The 20,951-nt window shown below is 34.1% G+C and overlaps 1 protein-coding gene across 3 annotated transcripts in view; it reads right to left on the bottom strand.

Moving 5' to 3' along the window:
* LOC146997185 (uncharacterized) overlaps positions 1–20,951 on the bottom strand; it is a 91,826-nt gene that overhangs the window by 17,812 nt on the left and 53,063 nt on the right. For all 3 annotated transcript variants that reach the window (XR_015041183.1, XM_085816930.1, XM_085816931.1), the window contains exon 3: positions 16,518–16,649. Coding sequence is in view for 2 of the 3 variants with exons in the window: in XM_085816930.1 (XP_085673056.1) it covers positions 16,518–16,649 (132 nt within the window). In the remaining variant the exon portion in view is untranslated. The remainder of the gene's footprint in view (positions 1–16,517; positions 16,650–20,951) is intronic.

Consider the following 20,951-nt stretch of genomic DNA (forward strand, 5'->3'; position numbering starts at 1 on the left):
GTATAAGCTAAAATTATCTAATTATCTATTTCAGTTAATGTTGATGATTGCGTTGTTCCTTAATTTTCGAATTGGATCCGGCTTATTATTTTTTGCAGACTGTAAGAGCAATACTATAAAAGTAAACTTGAACTTTCGATTACGTAAAATAGAATTTCCGAATCTGGAGCTCCCAAAGAATCGTACAAAACGAAAGTATGTTTCGATGTCCATCAAACAAAAAGTGGAATTGCTGCAAAAAATGGATAAAGACATGAAGAATGTGACAGAGAGGTTAGTGAAAACGAAAAAATTTTGATTGACAAGTTAGTCGATATTCTCGACATAGCAATGATAGCACTTGAACAACAGAACTTTGTAACTGAACAAGAAATTATGCCTGTTTATAGAATTAAAGAGAAAGTATTATCACATAAAACGAAGCAACTTAAACAACTTACATTGAAAGAAATGTTTAATAAAGTAAACAAATAAATATTAAGCTTTTTTTTTTTTTTTTTTTGTAAATTTTGATACCCTTTAGATCATAATTGTTCTTTATTTCATAAATTACCATTTCATATTTTTAATTTTAGAATTTATGCATGCCATCTTACCCGATTTAAACTGATGATCTATAATCCGGAATCACCGAAGTCCCGACGAGTCCGGATTAACGACTTTTGACTGTATAAATTTATTATATTATTCATTGTATTATATGTACACAGCATCGAGGTTTGCCGATTTTGCCTCATACAAAGATTTCTGGTTTCAGATTCCGATGTTAGAATAACTCTTGCTGTAAAATTTCAACAGCTTTTCTTTATTTTTCGGTATATCATACACAATTGTGTAGCAGTTCCATACCATTCTGCTATAAATCGAGGAGTAGCACCTGCTTCCCTCTTTTGCAGAATTTGCATTACCATCAATGCAACGTGTTTACGTTTTTCAACGTTGCAAGCAGTAAAATCACGAGTGTGTTTCTTATCTGTCATTGTATTAAAAGGGGCTGAAATTAAAAATATTCTTAATTTATCCACAAAATATCTGGATAAAAAAAAGGCAGCATTAAACAATCTCGTGAAATGAAATAACAAAGCTCAGAAAATACAACGTGAATCGTGAACTTGAACAGAGTTGAGTGAATCGTCTGCTTTTTTACCTCGATGCAGATTAGGGGGGAAAAAACTTCTTATTTTTTTATATTGATAATTTGGTATATCCGTTTTGACTCATTATTAGTCGATAATTATGACGTCATTATTCGGTAAGTATTTTTTTCTTCGATATTTCGTACTCAATGTTGCGGTTTCAAGAACCTATAAACTGAATGTTTATATTCCGAGAGGCAACGCGGATTTCAGGTCAGCGGATTTTCGGTACTTAACTGTATTTTTTGCTTATGTATGCTGCTAAATAACTATAAAATACCTGAATTTATTTAAAAATATCATTAAATAGTTTTTTTTTTTCCGTTTAGCTGCAAAAAAAGACATTTTTTAATTCAGATTGTGCTGATTCTAATCTCAATCTTCAGTGGAGAAAACAACTCCTATTATAGTTATGATAGTAATGCTTTGGAGATAAGTCATATGTAACTGGCAAATTTTTGTGTTTTCAAGTGGTACTACAGTCAAAGTCTTTAATCTGGACCTCAAAGCTACAAACTTTCTGCGCATAATACCTTTATGCATGCATATATGCATTTACGCATGCGCCTTTAATGTATAACGGACGGTATAAGCTAAGCTAAAATGATCTATTTCAGTTAATGTTGCATATTACATTATTCCTTAATCTTCGAATTGGATTCAGCTTATTATTTTTTGCAGACTGTTAGAGCAATTTTATAAAAAGTAAGCTTGAACTTTAGATTATGTCAAAAAGAGTTTCCAATTCTGGAGCTGCCAAAGGATCTACAAAGTGAAAGCATGTTTCGATAGCCATTAAACAAAAAGTGGAATTGGTGCAAAAAATGGATAAAGTCATGAAGAAAGTGACAGAGAGGTGATTTGTTTCTCTAACCATTCCGAAACCTGTTTATCAATTTCGCGCTGCTCTGCGAGAGGGGGGAAGACGCGGCCCGCAATGAACTGGAAGTTGATCTGTCAGCACTATCCTCATCTTCAGGGCAGATGTTTTTATTTTATTCGGCTTATAATTCCTTACTAAATGTAGTGTTTCATCTCAATGTACTCCGATATGATTTAAATCAATTTCCTTGTCATTATAAATATCACGATTCCGCATAAAATAGTTTTCTAATTGCAATTTTCTAATTTCGACTATGTGTAATGTATGCTTTACGCATGTGCACGTTGAGATAAATGTTTAATAAACAAATAAATATTAAGCTTTTTTTTTTTTTTTTTTGTAAATTTTGACACCTTTTAGATCACAATTGCTCTTTATTTCATAAATTACGATTTCATACTTTTAATTGTATAACTTCTGCATGCCATCTTACAAGATTTAAACTGATGATCTATAATCCGGAATCGCCGAAGTCCTGACGAGCCCGGATTAAAGACTTTTGAATGTATAATTAATCTACCTTTCAGCACAGCCAACACACACTACACGGATAGACTGAAATTTTCTTAAAATACACCTAGAAAAGTCAGGGAATTTCACTATCCTATTTGAATGGCAACCCTGTTCTAAGAATAAAAATATCATTTTCACTGGCAGTGAATGTGTTAAGGACCTGCTCCTGGATATGAATTTCTGAGGATGCTGGATTCTTTGCCAATGCTATTTTATTTACATAGATAGAAAAAAAGAAACACATAAATAAACTGTTGCCTAACACTTTTTGCCAGAAAATCACATTTTCTATTTTTCTGAAGGTAAAATTATATACATATATAAAACTTTCGATGACATCATTATTTTCTAAAGGCATTTCACATTTAAAAAAAAAAAAAAAAAAAAAAAAAAAAAAAAAAAAAAAAAAAAAAACTTTCAGTTCTATTTAATTCCAATTCAGTTCCATTTGTGTGAGTGGCAACAGTTGTTCATGTTTATGTCTCAGTAGAATAGCGTTCTTAGCCGCACTGCGCTGCAGGCAATTTTTCTCTTAAATATTTCATCTTTTAGAATAGCAATAAAGTTATTATACAAAGCTGATGCTTTTTAGTTCAAGGCAACTATGAGGCGTTCGAATGTTGCTGGTGCATTACAGAGTCCAAAAGGCATCATCTTGAACTGCCAAAGTCCTTGTCCTGTAGTAGATGCTGTCTTTTTTGTCAGTCATAAGGATGTATTTCTACCTGCCAATATCCATTTAGATCAAGCATCGAAAACCACTTGCTTTCCGAAAGTGTCCAAAATGTCATAAATTCTAGGAAGAGGGTAGCTGTCTCTTTTTGTAACTTCATTCATTCGGCAATAGTCAATACAAAATCTAATCAAACCGTCTTTCTTTCTGACAAGGACGATGGGAGATGCCCATGGACTTGCTAAAGGCTTGAGATGACATCGCTTTCTTGCATCTCCTTTAAAAGTGTTCACACCTCTTTCTGTTTAGCAATTGGTAGACATCTTGGATGTTGCTTTATTGATGTATGATCACCAATATCAATTCTATGTTGCGTCAAACTGGTTCTACCTATGTCAGAAGATGAGCAGGAGAAAACATCTTGAAGATCTTGAATGACATGTTCGGCAGCATTCTTCTCTTCATTGTTTAATTGCACATTCTGCAATAATGCTCTCTGAAGACACGGAATCTGGAGTGTTAATGTTTTGTTTAACCTCGTTACTGGAGTACATGCTGCAACCACTTCACCTTTCTTAAACACTCTCATCTTTTCAGTTTACTCAGCAACTCTCACTGGGATAATGGTTCGTGATAGGTCGATGAGTGTTGTGGCAACTAGTACCCCTTTTGAGCTGTTACAGTTCTTGGTATATCCTGTGATGACGTAGTGGAAATTTCTATTTTCAGCTATGGATCCAGGAAGTAAAAATTCTGTTCTTATGGGTATTGTGATATCGTCTCGAGCTATAATTTTGTGGATAGATTTCACTCCTTCATCATTAATTCTGAATAGGGCATGACATCAGAGGTAGAATGAAGTTTGTTATTTTTAAAGTCCAAGGAAAAATTGCATTTCCTTAGAACATAAAATATAACATAACATTAGTGGCTCTTCCTTCTTATGAAAAGAAGGAAAAGAGCTTAGGTAATGTTGCCCATTTAAATCAAAGGTTTTAAATGGTAATTCCCGTGAAAGGTAAATAATAAATAAATAGATAAGATCCGAAACTGACATCAAATATATAGTATCAGCAAAAGATCCCATTTCTGAATTCAGGGTGTCGGTTAAATCATGAAAACTTCCCAACTGGATGAAGAGCCAAATGAAACCCTCCCAAACCACCAAACGCAAACTCTTGACTAAACAAGGGTGCGATGGCGAGTCTAAAATAAATAAGGAAAAATAAATAAATTAATTAATTAAATAAGGAGGGCAGAGGTGCTTTCTCAAGCCAAATGGCCAGGTGGTGTATAAAGATTTGACATCTATTTCCAAATTATATTCCAAAACACAGCTATGAGAGGGAAATCCCTGCATAGTTTCTTTTACACACACACACACACACACAAAAAAAAAAAAAAAAAAAAAACCCTCACAACAGGGCGTCTCAATGCTTGTTTCTTGTGGTTTCAAATTCACCTTACCTTCAGGTGTTTAGTATACATCAGAAACCCTATTATGCCAGAGAGCCCTTTGTATAGAAGGGCTTGATCAAAGCTAATATAGGGAACCCCAAGGAATTTGTTTTTAGGGACAGAAAACACCGGACATTGTTCCAGGAAGTGAAAAGTTGTTTTCTCTTCTTCTCCACAAGCTGGGCAGAGAGAAGATTCGACAAGACCACATTTGTGGAGATGCTTGGCCAGATAAGCATGTCCGGTAACAATTTGAATTACCTGGCGTAAGTTAGTTCTACTGAGGTGTATGAGTTTACCTGATAAGTTAAGTGTACTGAGCACCAATTTAGAATGAGCATAGTCTGGTAGTTTAGACCATATATCATCATGTTTGTTCTTTATCCAGCTTCTTACTTTTTTTTTTAACAGTTTGATATGAAACTGAGTAAAATGGTTCTGGGCCAGACATGGGTAGTTGCGAAGCATCTTTAGCTACTTTATCAGCTAGTTCATTTCCAGCAAAATCACAATGACCTGGGACCCAGACTAAACTAATAGTGTTATGGGCCTGAGCCAGATAATTGAGATCTTAAGTACAGTTCAAAAAACAGTTTTATAACTTGACACGATCAGCCAGGGCAAGGCTGTCAGAGAGAATATATATTCTTAATAACTGTATTTTTAGCTAAGAGCTCCCTGGCGACCATATTGATCGCTAGAACCTCGGCTTGGAAAACAGTTGTTAGTTTACCAAGGTATAGATGAAATCTTCTCCAGATCCCTTGGTTCTTACAATAGCTCCAGTGAAGTTGGATTTTGATCCATCTGTGTAACATTCAATTGATCCTGTTGGAATTAGATCAATTAGAGATTCTATCTCATTCCTTTTTGGTACATAAGTTGAGAATAGTTTATATGGAACCATTGTTTTAGTAATTGCATCTTTGGGCATATAGATTATAGGGATCTCATTGCCCAAGTCCAGGCATATGTCAATGTGGCTTTTCAGGTGGCTTTTATGAATGAAACCTGTCTTTTGGCACCATGTGCCATTTTTATTCAACCTGTACATGGCTTTAATTGCTTCTCCGCTCAAGGATAATTTCAAGAGTGGAATTTACAATAAAAATTCTAATGCAGCAGTAGGGGTACTGTTTAACCCTTTGAAGGGCACCGGTATATGTTTGTCAATTTTTTAACCTCCGAAAAAATGCTAATTTTCTACACCAAAAGCTATAACCGTAAGTGTCTAGGTTTTCTTTTGATTCTAAATGGTAACATCACCCTATGAATGCTCAACATTTTGCAGTTATGAAATTAATATACCTCTTTGCAAGGTATCATGCTGGAAGATTGATAAATTCTATTGGAGGGAAAGAAAAAATTCAAAATCTGCAAATATATGACGTACACATGTTGAATCTTATATATTTACTTCATTTTTGTCAGAAATGATAATTAACAGAAGATTATTTATACGATTTTAAACCGGTATATAGTATATACCGGCACCCAGACTGAGGGTACCACAATAATAGATGGCAGCACCAGTCTTCTCCTTTTCTACTCTGTGACATGACAGAATTTCTTTATTATTATAACAGTTTATGATGTAATAATATTTCATGATTAATTATTAAGTTGTTTAGGATTCAATATTATGTTCATGGAGGAATGACTCTGCGCTAGGACTGAATACAAGCATATTAGTCATGTATTCTTTGTGTACTCAGCTCGAGTTTCATTCGCATGTGTTTAGCTAAAATTTTTATTTCAGCACTTATCCCTTTCCCAAGAGAAAGACTCATCGATTTCAAAATTGCCATCTGGGGTCAAAACTTTACACAATTCTGGGGGTTAAATGTGGCATGTTAGCCCCCAAAAGACACCCGTTGCTTCGTGTTTTCCAAATTCCTAGAATGCAAGAAAAATGAAAGAGGTGATTGACAACTAATTTGTCATTTGGGAGTCACGCCTTCTCCCCTTTGTGAGGTGTGATAAGATCACACAAAGGAAAAGCTCACTTAAAATGGAAATGTACTTAAGGTCCATCTCATAGTGTAATCACAAAAACTGCTGATTTGAAAGCATGCTTTTATTCTTTAGGGAAATTCTTTTTAATTCTTTGTTAATTTTAGATGAAAGACTAGAGAACACAAGAGAAATTTGCCCTCTGGTTGATACAAATAGGTTGTTTCCGAAATAAATTTTCACAGTTGGTGAAAAGAGGAAAAATATTTCTAAGGCCCGTTTTAGATGCAAACTAAAATTTATCCAAAAGTTGAAAAAGAGACCCTAGGAAGCCAAAGGGGTTGAAAATCAGAATAAGAGCTTTGAGGTGTATCAAATAATAAAATTGTTTAATGACGTTTCTTCCTGAACAGAAAGATATATAACAACCTATATTTACAAAAAATAAAAAAAAAAGAGGGGGAGGCTTTATGGTCCTCGATGATCTAAAGTGTGGTGTGTGTGCGTGGAGAGGGGGGGGGCGATTCTTCGTATCATAGTATGAAGCATGTTTTTTTTTCTCATATTATCTGAATCCCATCCATTCACATGCACCACTATAGAAAATTGTGTCTTATATACTTGCCAGGAGATCTTCCTATCATACACGGATAGTTTCACTGAGAGACAACCAGGCATGGCCAAAAATTTAAAACCATTCGAATTGCTCCCTGCTGTTGCTACGAATTTCTTTAAATTATCAACTTCTTTGGCAACAGCAGAAACCCTGTCATCAATTTGTAAGCAATCATTGCAAAAGTCACTCTCCTTAGGCAACCTGCCTAAAACCAGAACCTCCATTTCTCACCGGAGGACTTTGAGAACAATCTACAAGTTGCGGAAGTACACCCGGCCCTTTTCTGCAAGAATGTCCATGCTTATACAACGATGTTTGAAGACAACAACGATCACTCTAATGCCCTTAAGATTTATACAGATGGCTCACAGGTGAATGAAACGTAAGGCTGTAACTATACCATCAAACGAAATGGAAGCACCTTAAGGTCTTGGAAAGGCTTTCTGGGCGCAGGCAACTCAGTCTTTCAGGTGGAAGCCGAAGCCATACGCCAGGCAATCCTACCAGCGAGTTAATTTAGCCACTCACCCGCACAAATACACACCGACAGCCTGTCAGCAATTTATGCAATTCGTAATACTTTTCACAGGTCGTTCAGCAAACCCTGCACCAGTACGAAGGACACATCCTCATCTCCTGGATTAAAGCACACGCTGGACACCAGGGGAATGAGGAGGCAGATTTACTAGCCAAAGAAGCCGTGAGCAATCTCGATGCGGAAAAATTGGCAATAAAGTTACCAAAATCCTATGTAAACACCCCACTCAAACAATGGCAAGAAGAGTGGAATTCTATTACACAAGGAAGAAGAACCTATGAATTCGCTCACAAAGTCAGCCTTGACGAACAGATATCTCAGACACACATCACCAGATTTATAACGGGTCATGGTCCATTCCCAGAATATTTTCTAGAACAAAGAATAACAAACACCAACATCTGTGTGTGGGGGGCCAGCCAGGTAGCCCGGACCATTATGTCACCTCCTGCCCACTAACACGAGAGTGGCACATGCCGTTTTACAACACAGATCCAGCCTATAAAAGATTCTTTATTCGCCAACTAGCAGTACTTAAAAAACTCAAAAGTATTATGAACAGACTGCAAGCATTAGGCCAGGACTTGTGTGATTCGGCTTAACCACAACTCTATCCTTTCCACATAAGCAACCTTTATATCCAATGTACCTATGGCAATGTGCTTATGTATCGTGCTTTCAATAATTGTCACTCATTCTTACCTATGTCATTAATTGTCATTCATTATTTCATTAATCACCAGTGCATCATCAATAATAATAATAATCAATAACTTTAGTTTTAACTATCTAGATCAATGCACTTTTGTATCCAACGCACATCATTCATTTAAGTGTACTGTCTCTGTCTATGTATGTAAAGCCATGTAGAATAACACAGGATTATGTGTTATCACTAATCGTCATATAATGTTTTACTGTACAAGTACCATTTTCAGTGCATCTTCTGTAGTAATGTATGTGTTTAAGCGTATCATTTCTACTAGTGTCTATATTGCCATGTAGGATAACATACGAGTATGTATAATCATTAATTGTCATATTTCGCATTAATACACAATTCAGTGTATCAGTTTTATTAGGATGATACACGATTATGTGTTACCATTATTCTTCATCTATCGTATAATGTACAAGTGCCATTTTCAGTATTTTATTTCCATTCATGTATAAGTGTTTAAGTGTATCATTTGCACTAATATATATGTACAGCCAAGTAAGGTAATACACGAATATGTGTAACCATTAATTGTCATTGTTCACACTGATACACAATTTTCATTCTCAGTGTATCATTTCTGTCAACGTACAGGTGTGTATGTATCATTTTTATTGATGTGTGCATAACCCAGTAGAATAATGCATGATTATGTGTTTTCATTTATCGCCATCATTCGTATGTGTTTATGCATATAATTTCTAGTAGTTTATGTATAGTCATACAGGATGACACACGATTACGCGTATTCATTAATTGTCATCTTCTGCATTAATGCGTCAGTTGCATTATCAGTGTTTCATTTCTTTTAATGTATAAGTGTTTATTGTTTGCCTATCTCATTAACCACTTAGACCAATATACATATGTATCCAATGTACCTATACCACCAATGCACCTGTGTATGAAACTTTTTATTAATTGTATACTGAAGCAAATATATGCACATGCCCTTGTTTGGCCACATCAATACCTCATATTCTCCATTAATATATTCCCGATGCAGCCCTCTCAGGAAGTCGCCAGGGTTGTGTTGTTCTAAATAGGTGCGGGACACCCGATTTGTCACATTAAGTCGCCCGGGTGTCCGGGCCCTGCATTCACCTGTCATCAATTTGTTGTTTGATGTGTCAGATTGCAGAAACTCTTCCTTTTATTCATTGCTCCACAGCAGAAACTCTCTCTTCTATTTGTTCTTTGACAGAAGATACACTTTCTTTAATTTCTGCAACCTTACTTTCCACTTCTGATAGCCTCGAATTTGTTTTCTATTACGCAGGTAATTTCTCTTTTTATTTCCTCTTGAGTTGCTTCAATCTTTTCTTGGACAACCTTCATATTTTTTTTAACAGATTCCTGAACAAGATTCATCCCTTCTTTTAATTGATTCATGACCAGCTGCCATCTTTTCTTTAATGGATTCTTGTCCCCCTTTAATCTCTTCTTTAAAGAATGCTTGGCGAGCTTCCATCTTTTCTTGGATTGCAGCAAAAGCAGAGACAAGCTGCCTTAATTATTCTTCCATCGCTCTTGTTACTGGCATTCAAACCCCACTCCTGATACCAAAAAGTGTTATGTGCGTATGGGTTCGTAATAGATTGAATGTACAAGTCTGATAAAAAGTTAATTAAGTTTATTCTTATCACAAGAAATAAAAAAAAATGCAGACATTTTTCCTCACAGATATTTGTACAATACCACACAGTAGTTATATTTTAAACTACTAAAACGTTAAGTAGAATTCAAAGCGCAGAACGAGCTAATCCGATCTCAAAATTACAGCAGCTAAGTAAACAACAACTTAGCAAACAACCGAGCTGGGATGTTCTGTCTCTGGCGTTTATAGCTTTTAAAATCGGCCATGTAAGGCAGTTCTAGCAATTTCTAGAAAGCAAAAAGTAGAATTATGGTCTCAGCTAACACAGTAGTCAATTACATTTATTCAGTTTAAATATAAGTTACAAGACATCTATTTATTAAATGCACATGCTCCAGTATTTTTACTTTTTCAGCTTTCTCTTAAAACTCAGCATGCACTGTATTGCACGGGGAAATAAAACAATTTTAATTACAATTCTTCTAAAAATAGCTAACTAAATACAAAATCCGTAACAATGCGATAGAGAGTTAAAATATGTCTTCAAAGAGTTTGAAATCATCAAATTTTTGTTTAAAGATTGAAAGGAATATCCAAAACTATCTGATGCAACTTTAGAGGTACACACATGAGATGAAAATTTTCCAATTTCTCCATCTAAAATTTAAATACTGAAACAGATTAGCAGTAGATCCACTTTAAGACTTAAATTGGAAAAAACAGAGTCAGAAATATCAGCACTTGGTTACAAAAAACAGGCTCTCACGTTTCATTTAATATAGTACAAAATGTCATTTGCAGCTTTTTTTAATCAAATTTTTTAAAAATTCATATGAATTAATGCCATGTTTCAATTTTAATTTACAAATGATTAATGTTAGTTGATTTATCAACTAAAAACGTGGTAATGACAAAGCTGATTTTCAGTTTATTGTACTTCTTTAACACAACATTTATTTTGTATGAAACTAAATAAATAAATATCTTCTTTATTTTAACATTACCTAGTGCTAATTTCTGAGCAGTTAGAATTAGATCAATGATTGTTTTAACATTTGGGTCAGAATTTTACATCAATGCCCCAAGTAACTGTTAAAAAGTTTGAATACCATTGCTTTAAAAAACATGATTATTCATGTTAATGCAGATTATAAAAGTTTAAACACAATTTCCTAATTAATACATTCCAAGAATTATATAATTTAGAATCATGAAAAAACTAAAAAGTATTTAAACCATAGATACTTCAAGATCGGTGTATAAGAATAGAGATCAAATATGCATAACTACATGAAAACAAATGGAATAAACATAGAAACAGATTGGCATTTTGTAAAATGCCTCCATTGCACAATTTTTCAACATAAGTCTATATAAATAGCAACTTTTCTTTTCTTTCTTTCTTTTTTTTCTTTTTTTCTTTTCTTTTTTCTTTTTTTTTTTTTATTAATCATGAACTTTTGAAAGAACAATTTTACATAAAAGATCCTCAATTTAAACACTTGCACTACGACTAAACTTCACAGTTGCAGTGCCGTGTGCTACAATATAGCAAGCGGTAAAGTATCTCATTTACGCTGCTCCGCATCTGCGAGTGCAATCCAGAGCTGTAACTCGAGAAATAAACAAACTCGTTAGGCGACGTGTGCACCATGTTATTTTCATTTTTGCGATAAATGCCCATCGACGTGGTGTTCACGTGGCTTGCGTTTTGAGACAAAAGCATCTCGACGTGTGTGGCACGTCTTTTTAGCGCAAGTGGTTGAAACATAACTGATACTGATTTACTTCAACAGAGTGAAAAAGTTATTTTTTATTTGAAAAAAATAATATGAACTAAAATTTATATCAGTTAAGACTAGCATTCTGAGGTTATGCTATTTAAATATGGCAAAGCACCCAAGGACTGTCTGCCTAAGGAAGGGAATGGCTTCATGGAGGGTTCTAAGAAAAACTGGATCCTATTAATGTTGCACAGGAAAATTCCCAGGAAATCATGCAGCCAGCTTAAACCTACGGCCTTAGGCCTATGCTCGAACCCAGGCTGAACTATCAGTATTCAACTTGGCCACTGATAGGGCAGCATTAGAGATCATGATGAATGTTAAAATTTAAACAAAATAAATTTGCCATGCATGTAATACCTAAGTTAATCTGGATGATTTATTTTTTAAACCACACTTAATCCATACAGTAATCAAAAATTTAATATTACAAACCTTCCTATTTATTGGAACAACAAATTAGATTTTATTTACAAACGATTGTTAAAATGCATAATAACTATATTATCTTTAAAGACCTCTTTTAACTTTTCCAGAAACTTATTTCCTTAGACAAATTTAAGTCATAGAATATTTTTAAAATCTTTTACATTATTTTAAAATAATTTTCCACAATTGTCTCTCACAACCTATCAATTAATTACAAGGTTTCACAAATATTAAGGACTTCCTTTCTTATGGAAAGACCGCTCTTGAAGAAATAAATTTGCTACAAAATGATTTCTCCATTTACAGTAGGATATCAGACTTCACAAGAAAGAAAAAATATAACTGCAGATTATTACAGTATTGTGAATCAATTCATATTTGTTGTAAGCATGTACTGCTGAATAATACAAAAGATAAACATGTGTTTTGTAAATTAAAATTTATATAATTTTGCTTCAGAAAAAATGAACAGCTTCTTTTTAGAATTTTATAGTTAGTAAAAATTATTTGTTTTCCCTCTTCTTTATGCACCCCTTAACTCTGAAAATTTTGTTAGACAGTTGAGAAATACAAAAATACTCTAACTGGTCCAAGATGATCAGCAACAGCAGATACCCTAGTGACATTAGGATTACACTACAACCATATCAAAGAAGCCTTATACAAATCTGCGCTTAGTTTAGAAAGAAAATAAATCTTACAAAGTTTAGAAAGAAAACAATAGTAGTACAAGTTTATTTTTGTTTAGATAATTAGCAAATATGAAACACTGCTCATAACAGTAATTTGGGAAATTATTTTACACCTAATTAATACAATGGAAATCAATCAATCGATTTTTATTTAAAGAATGTTATTTATAAAATCACTGAAAATTTTCATTAACACAGTTTCATCATGAAATTTTCAGTAAAACGAGAGAAGCAAATTATGTGCTATCTTTAATATATGACGAGGAAAATCAAGTTCAGTAAGCCATAAAACAGGAAAGCTTTTCTTTCTTTCCATGCAAAAATTTCATTTTTGATTTTTGAATATTACTTGCGACAATATGAGGACTGAACTTGCTCACAGAAACAAATTATATAAAATTATTCTTTGAGCTAAATCTTTCTAAGGAAATAAGTCTCTGAAAAAAGTTAAAAGAGGTCTATAAAAATAATATAGCTATTATGCATTTTAATGAGGTACTGAAGCAGCCTTTATATTAAAAAAATTGGTACAGTTCCATTATAGGGGCTGTATGAAATTGCAACAAAATATATGTGCAAAAGCGCCAAATCTAGCAAATGCAGCCATTTAACTGCGCGCCAAATCTAGCGAACCGCTGATTTCGGAGCGCGTAAATTTAGACAGTTCTACAGTCCTCAGTGAAGCACTGGTTTAATTTTTTTATTCTTTTTTGATAATGCTATAGATCTAAGGAAACTGTTCAATGACAAAAAGTCTGCAATAGAATTTTTTCAATAAAAAGGCACCATTCATGATATAAAATTATATTCCAAAAACCACGACATGAAATTGTGATTTAGCGGTAATTCAATAGCAAAATGGTGGTGCAGGAAAGCAAAACTCAAAATTGTTTGAAGGATCAAAAATCCTCTTCCTTACAGCCATTAGGTTCATCTATTTCTGGTATCAAGAGATGACATCTATTGAATTTTGTGAACTCCAAGTGAAGATAAACGGCAGTGCAACTGTAAACTGGAACAGTTACACGCATGAGGTGTATACCGCAGCTTTAATTGCTTGGCCTAAGTTGAAAATCAGCAGATGTAGCAAAATTATTCAAGCAGACAAAAGCCTTTTCAGTAGAAGAAAGAATAATGCTGGACATGTTCTTCCGCTACAGTGGGTTTTCGGCGAATTGGGCAGCGAACCAAAAGAATGTTTCTTAATTGCTGCTCCAGATTGATCAGTGAAATCTTACTGAGCATCATAAAGGAAAATTTAGCAGCAGGAAGCATTATTTACACCGACTGCTGGAAATCCTATAAGTCGGAAGAACAGCTAGATGCTGGCTTTGAACATTTTACTGTCAACCACAACTACAAATTTGTGGACCCCAAAAGTGGATGTCATAGTACAAACAAACAAAAAAGTTTTACAAAATAAGAAACAAAAGAAATAAAAAAGAAAAGAAAATCTGAAGGCTTTCAGATTTTTATATTACACCCAGAAGGGCATTTTTTAAGTTTTGTACGCTACCTTTATTTATTAAATATCATGTTCTTCGCACTTAAACCACATAAAATTCAATTTAAAGCAAAATCACAAAATATTTAAAAACAGCATAAAATTTCTGGTAGGCAGTCTCGTGTGCTGGAGATATAAATGTTTCTTTAAGTACAGTGTTGCTACTGCTTGCTTCGAAATCCTTGAGTTTGTTAAAGTTTTACAAAATTTTAAATAGACGATAAAACAAATTCAAAATTCAGGCTTCCAAGTGCCCACGTTTGGCTGGAGGATTACGCTTTTCGAAATTTTATGGCTCTAGGTACTGATGCTTTTTTACAATGCAAGAAACATTCACGCATATCCTTCATTATTTAGTTTAATACAAGGCAATAATATTTGGTGGCAAAAGTTTGAAAAGTGAACCAACGCAGAAAGTGAAACAACACAAAATGCCGTTTTGAGACTAATAGCCATTTGGGCTAAAAATAACATAACATTGCCAAATTTATTATTATTATATAAGGTCATATTCTGACATTGAAGAATGCATGCAATTGCATGTGACATCATTGTATGTTGAAAATTTTTCCTTAATGTCAGCATTTTAAATAAATAGCTGCTGTTTGCAACTTTTTTGTTTCAGGTTAGTATTAATGACAGGATATATTAATGTCACATTAATTCTGTTATTGATATTAAGAAAATATTACATTAAAATTTAAATCATGACGTCATATGTATTAACCTGAAGTGTCAAACGTTTTTGCCTCCTGGTTTGGCAATAAAAAAACTATTTATGAATTGGCTGTTGCTTGGAAAGAACGAACTGATTTCATTCATACTGAAATGTTTTTATACATTTGCTTTTCATAGGTGCATATAACTTATAAATTTTGCTTTGGCTGCAGCTCACTAATTTAACCGACTTGCCCACTAGTATCCCTTATCTTTAGCTTGCTTACATGTGACATTTTGAAAGAAGAATAAATTTAGAAGTAGCAGACAATATTCCTCATTTCAAATAGTAAGCTAATGACAAAAATATGTATTAATTAAACAAAATCTTTATCGAAACTTTTTTAAAAATGTGTAATCATCCACTGTATTTTTGTATTTAACTTGTAATTCTTTTAGCATATGTGTTCTTCTTCCTTCATGGACTATGCTGATAAAGTTTCAGATGGTACACAGAACAATTCATTATTGATAACATAAGACTCTATATTCATTTCTCCTAGTTTTAATGAAACATTTAACTTATCTTCATCATTAATTTTTAAAATGTTAAAATATTTTATCATCTGTAATTCCAAAAAGTATTGAACTTAGTTTATCAGAAAACACTTTAGAAAGTATTTAAGTACTTTCCATGAGAAAAATAAAAACAATTGTCTTGTTGCATACTCCCAATTAGTGCACATAACTTTCCCCCAAAAAAAAAAAAAAAAAAAAAAAAAAATATGGTTCACTGCAGTAGCCATTCAATATAAATTAGGACACTGGATAAAAAAATACAAATTAAATAAATGTTGCAAGCACCAGCAAACCTTGCATAAGCCTGACAAAGAGCAGAATGTTCAAGACTTTATAACAAATAGATGCCACATGATTTAATGTAATTGCAGCAGAATAAAGAAAGGATTTGGTGTTTTTGTTGCTTTTCTCTAAACTTGTTTCCCCCCCCCCTGCTAGAGCTTATATGTGCATGTCAATATATACTGGTGATGGTCCGAATGTATAAGAATGTAACCAAATATTCCATCTTTCACCGACACATTTGGTATGTGTCAACATTCAGAGAATATTGATATTCTATAATTTCAGCCTTTCGCCATAAGATATATTATATATACACACGAATACATACACTTATGAGAATCTGTAATTATGAAAAATAAGTTAAAAAATGACTAATTCATCACATAAGCATGAGATTTGCATAAATGTTAAAAAAATTATTATTATTTTCCAACAATGAATATATTTTTTATTTCCTATATAAAACCAAAAATAGCATGAAATTTAAAATATTACTACTTACATGTTGTAAATGAGCAAACTGCTTTGTCATTTCAGAAAATTTTTGATTTGACAGCTCCCAATCCACTTTTGAAGCAGCTGGCAAAGCTGTCATTTCTGGGAACTCTAAAGAATGTTCTATTTTTGCCCTTTTCTGTAAAAAGATTTAGTTAATTACCATATCTAATAGTTACTGTTTATATTATTTAAATTCCATGTTAATCAAGAAACAAAAGTTTTGAGCAATACAAACAGTTAATTATTATAGTAAGTACTTCTCTGCTACAATGGTCTCAGTAAGAAACAAAATTGATATGTTTTGGTCTTGGCGAGACACAGATGGTTAATGATATGCATGAGCAATTCATTTAATATCTACAGTTAGCATCTGGACATGTGCATGTATTTTATATTTCTCCAGCTAGTGAAATTTTTTTTGTTTTCAGTTGCTAAATATTTAATATGCTTACTATTTTCAATCTATTTTATAGATATCAGCAGAATGAACGAACAAAAAGCATAGAGGTACAGTTTGTCATTATGTGGTTGATGCATTACTAGCAGCAACTTATGAACTGTGGCCATCAGAAAAGGTCTGCGTAAAACAAATTTTGAATAAGCATGTTGTTTATTTAAATAAATAGTTTGCAAAATCATATTATTATACAAAATAATAAATAAAAATTTATATTAGGTTGCTTCTACATGTGTATATTAAATTAATTATGTGCTATAAACACTGTGTGTAATACATGGGCGTAGGCAGCGGTGTGCAGGGAGGTGAACTCGCACCCCCTAATGAATGCAACTCTTTTTTTTTTTTTTTTTTTTTTTATTTCAACTAACAAGTTAGTGAAACACTTTCTCTGTTTCTTATATTATTCTTTAAGGCACCCCCCCCCCATTTTCTGTAGAATCTCTTAGCCGAATGGCTTGAATCTTTTCACAGCCAGTCATACAAATAAGGGCCACTTAGTATCGGGACATCCTTTTGCTTACATTCACCTTAATACAAATAAGTAACAGATGTCTGGTTGTAATTCCAAGAGTTTTTATAAGCAAGTATTCCCTCTTTTTCTTAATTTACCTTAAAATAGAAAACTCATTTGCATTTCCTTAAATTTTCTAAATATCATAGTGATCTTCATCAATCATTTGAATATAAATAACTATTGAAAGAGTTTAAATCCATATATCATGGCCATTTTGCACTTCTATTTCTTTATATGCTTTATACGCTATCTCTTTTATTCATAGCTAGAATTTGTATGTATTTGCAACAGTATTACAAGGGTTGGAACTTTAATAGTGGCAACTATTTATTTGCAAGGAATACAAAAGTGATTCATGTCACCATGTTTTACAGTCCTTCAATATAGTCGCCAGCATTGTGTACAAACCGTTTCCAACGATGTGGAAGTCACAGAATACCTGTAGCAGCGCCTGTTTTGTTGATAGTTTGAATGGACCGGTCTACAATGGACCGCAAGAATCTCAGGAACAGTTTGGAAGCGAGTGCCACGAAGTGGTTCCTTCATCTTAGGAATTAAGTCATAGTCACAAGGGCTTAGATCTGGGGAGTATGGTGGATGGTAAAGCACTTCCCAGCCCCATCGCTTGAACAAATCAGTCACAGCTTGCGGCCGAGCATTGTCATGCAAAATAAGAGGAGCGTTCTGCAGAAAGTGTCGCCGTTTTTTTCTCAAAGCTGGTCGGAGATTGTGCTCCAAAAATGAGCAGTAAGTAATACTGCACAGCGATGGTCCGCTGTGGGGGAACAATATGCGTTAGGATAACACCATCACAGTCGTACATGAGAATCACCATAACTTTCACATTGCTGGTGTTCTGACGAAATTTCGAACGCCGTGGTGACTCGTGTGGCGTTTCAGTTCTGGCTAGTACGATCGGGCCCAAGTCTCATCCAGCGTAATGATTAGGCATAAAAAAGCATCTCCTTCGCGCTCATAGCGCTCCAGGTGGGTTCGGGCAGCATCGTATCATAGCCATTTCTGCATTTCCGTCAATTGATGTGGAACCCATCGTGAAGGAACTTTTCTCATGGACAGCCGTTCCTTCAGAATGTGCAGTACAGTCATATGCACTAATTCTGTTTGCCCGGCCAGCTGATGAATCGTTTGGCGGCGATCACTGTGCATTAGTGCGGCAACAGCTTGCACATCTGCATCGCTGACACTCGGACGACCTGGCCGCAGCATGTCTGCCACGTTTTGGCGTCCTTCATTGAATGCTTTCACCCATCTTGCTACGGTTCTATAAGGCAATGCAGATTCCCCGCAAGCCTCTTGAAGCCCTTGATGACACTGTCGTGCTGTACGACCTCTGGCACATTCAATTTTTATCCAACATCATTGTTCTTGTTTTGAAAACATCCTGACAACGAGCTAATACGAGGATAAATTCTTCACGTCACTCCGCATGCGCGTGACGTAGGCAGGACGAGTCTTTTTGCTGAGAGGTAAGGTAGGTATGTAGTTTACGTGTGGTATACACGATATTCTTTGGTTTTGTTGCGTAGCTTTTTTTCAGCTGTGTTGCCACTATTAAAGTTCTAACCCTCGTATAATGAAAAAAGTATTAATTTTGGAATGTATAAAAGTGCTTTTTAAACATTTTGATTGAAAGTTGGCTAAGTAGCATTCTCTTAAATGTGGGAGACAACTTATATAGGCCATTCTTATAAAATTTTATTTAGATCCAAATTTTAGTAAGGCGGCAGAAATCAAAAATTCTTTTGTGAATGTTATTGATTAAAAAAGTGACTGTGTATGGATATTATACTCCTATGATAACCTCTGAATACTTTTAGTTGTATTAACCCAATTTGATATAAATGCTCGTCAACTCTTAACACTGGACAAGCCTAAGTACCATGATATGATTTTTGACATTGATTTCCAAACAGGTAATTAATTTTGGTATTATATTTCAGTAGTGAAAAGGAAGAAAATAGAAGACATTAGTGAAAGCGAAAGTGAAGAATTAACGAATATGTTTGCTTTTCCTACCACTTTAGATAAAGACATGCTTCTAACTACATCACGTAGTAGTGACACCATCGAGAAATGTTGCAATCATGGTTTGGGAAGATAGGGAGGGTTTTCGTTATCAATGGCTACACATCTAAAGTTGGAAATATTAAAATAATATTGGACATCTGATGAAAATTACGATTTTGCAGCAGATGCTATCTATTTCGAGAAAGTTTAGACATGAGAGGCTGAAGACTTATGCTCCTTGGCATGCATATTCAAAAAGTGTAAAAGAAGCATTATGCTCGTACTGTGTCCTTTTCACTCCTGCTTCTGCATCAGTGAAAGGTGTTTTGCGATTATTCATCATTAAGCCATTCACGTTTTATCATGTCATGCATGAAGGTTGTAAAAATCGCTTTTCAAATCAGTGGCACAAAACATCAATAATCACTGCCAAATTTTTCTAGAAAATGAACCTGTAAATATTAGACTAGTTTCTGGGCACAAAAAAGTAATGGAAGAAAATCAAAATGCAATAGCGTCAATAATTTTCACAATCATATTTTGTGAACTCTCTAAGGAGTAAGACGAAACAGGAAGGGAATTATCAGGACCTGATTCATCTAAGAATCAAAACAGGAGATAAAAGTTTGCAAAGACGTTTCGAAAAAGGTAGTAAAAATGCTACTTATATGTCACCTCAAATCTAAAACGAATTGATCAATTTGTGTGGACTGGTGGTGAAAGACTATAATACAAGATGCAAGAAAAGCTTCTACTTACAGCATAATGATAGACGAGACAAGCGATATATCTGGGAAGGGTCAATTGGTGTTCGATTTTTTCACAAAGAAAGGATGGCTGTCCAGGAAGAATTCCTAGCATTTATTGAACTAAATACAATGGATGCTTGTACTGTAGCAAATGAATTAGACAATTGTTTGAAAAGAGAAGGTTTTGATCCAAACAAATGTGTTGGGACAGGGTTACGATAGATGTTCAACCGTGGCAGGGAATATTAGTAGCATGCACATCTTGCAACAGAAGTATAAAAAAAGCTTTGTTTTCCCATTGTGCCAGTCACAAACTAAATTTACTTGTGAACGATTTGAATTGAGTATCGGAAATCAGAAATACTATTGCTATTGTAAAGGATGAGATAAACTTTTTCGTGAATCTATTCTACGAAGAAGATATACAGTAAGTATTACATACTTATCTGACACAGGCTGGTCTCAGAAATACAGAAGTATTAGCATATTTAAAGAGCATTTTATAAACATAGCAAAGGGACTGGAAAAGTTATCAAAAGAAGGTAATGCATCTACCAGGAAAACTGCTTTCCAATTACATTGTGCTTAGACAAAATCTGAATTTATCGTGCACGTAGGACTAATTGCAAAATAATCAACTCTGCTAGAACTTGTGGCTAATATTTTACAGTTCAAAAATTTAAATAT

The sequence above is a fragment of the Stegodyphus dumicola genome, chromosome 5 (genome assembly GCF_044657685.1).
Source record: "Stegodyphus dumicola isolate Sdum_Otavi_A_Nest chromosome 5, ASM4465768v1".
NCBI classification, from domain to species: domain Eukaryota; kingdom Metazoa; phylum Arthropoda; class Arachnida; order Araneae; family Eresidae; genus Stegodyphus; species Stegodyphus dumicola.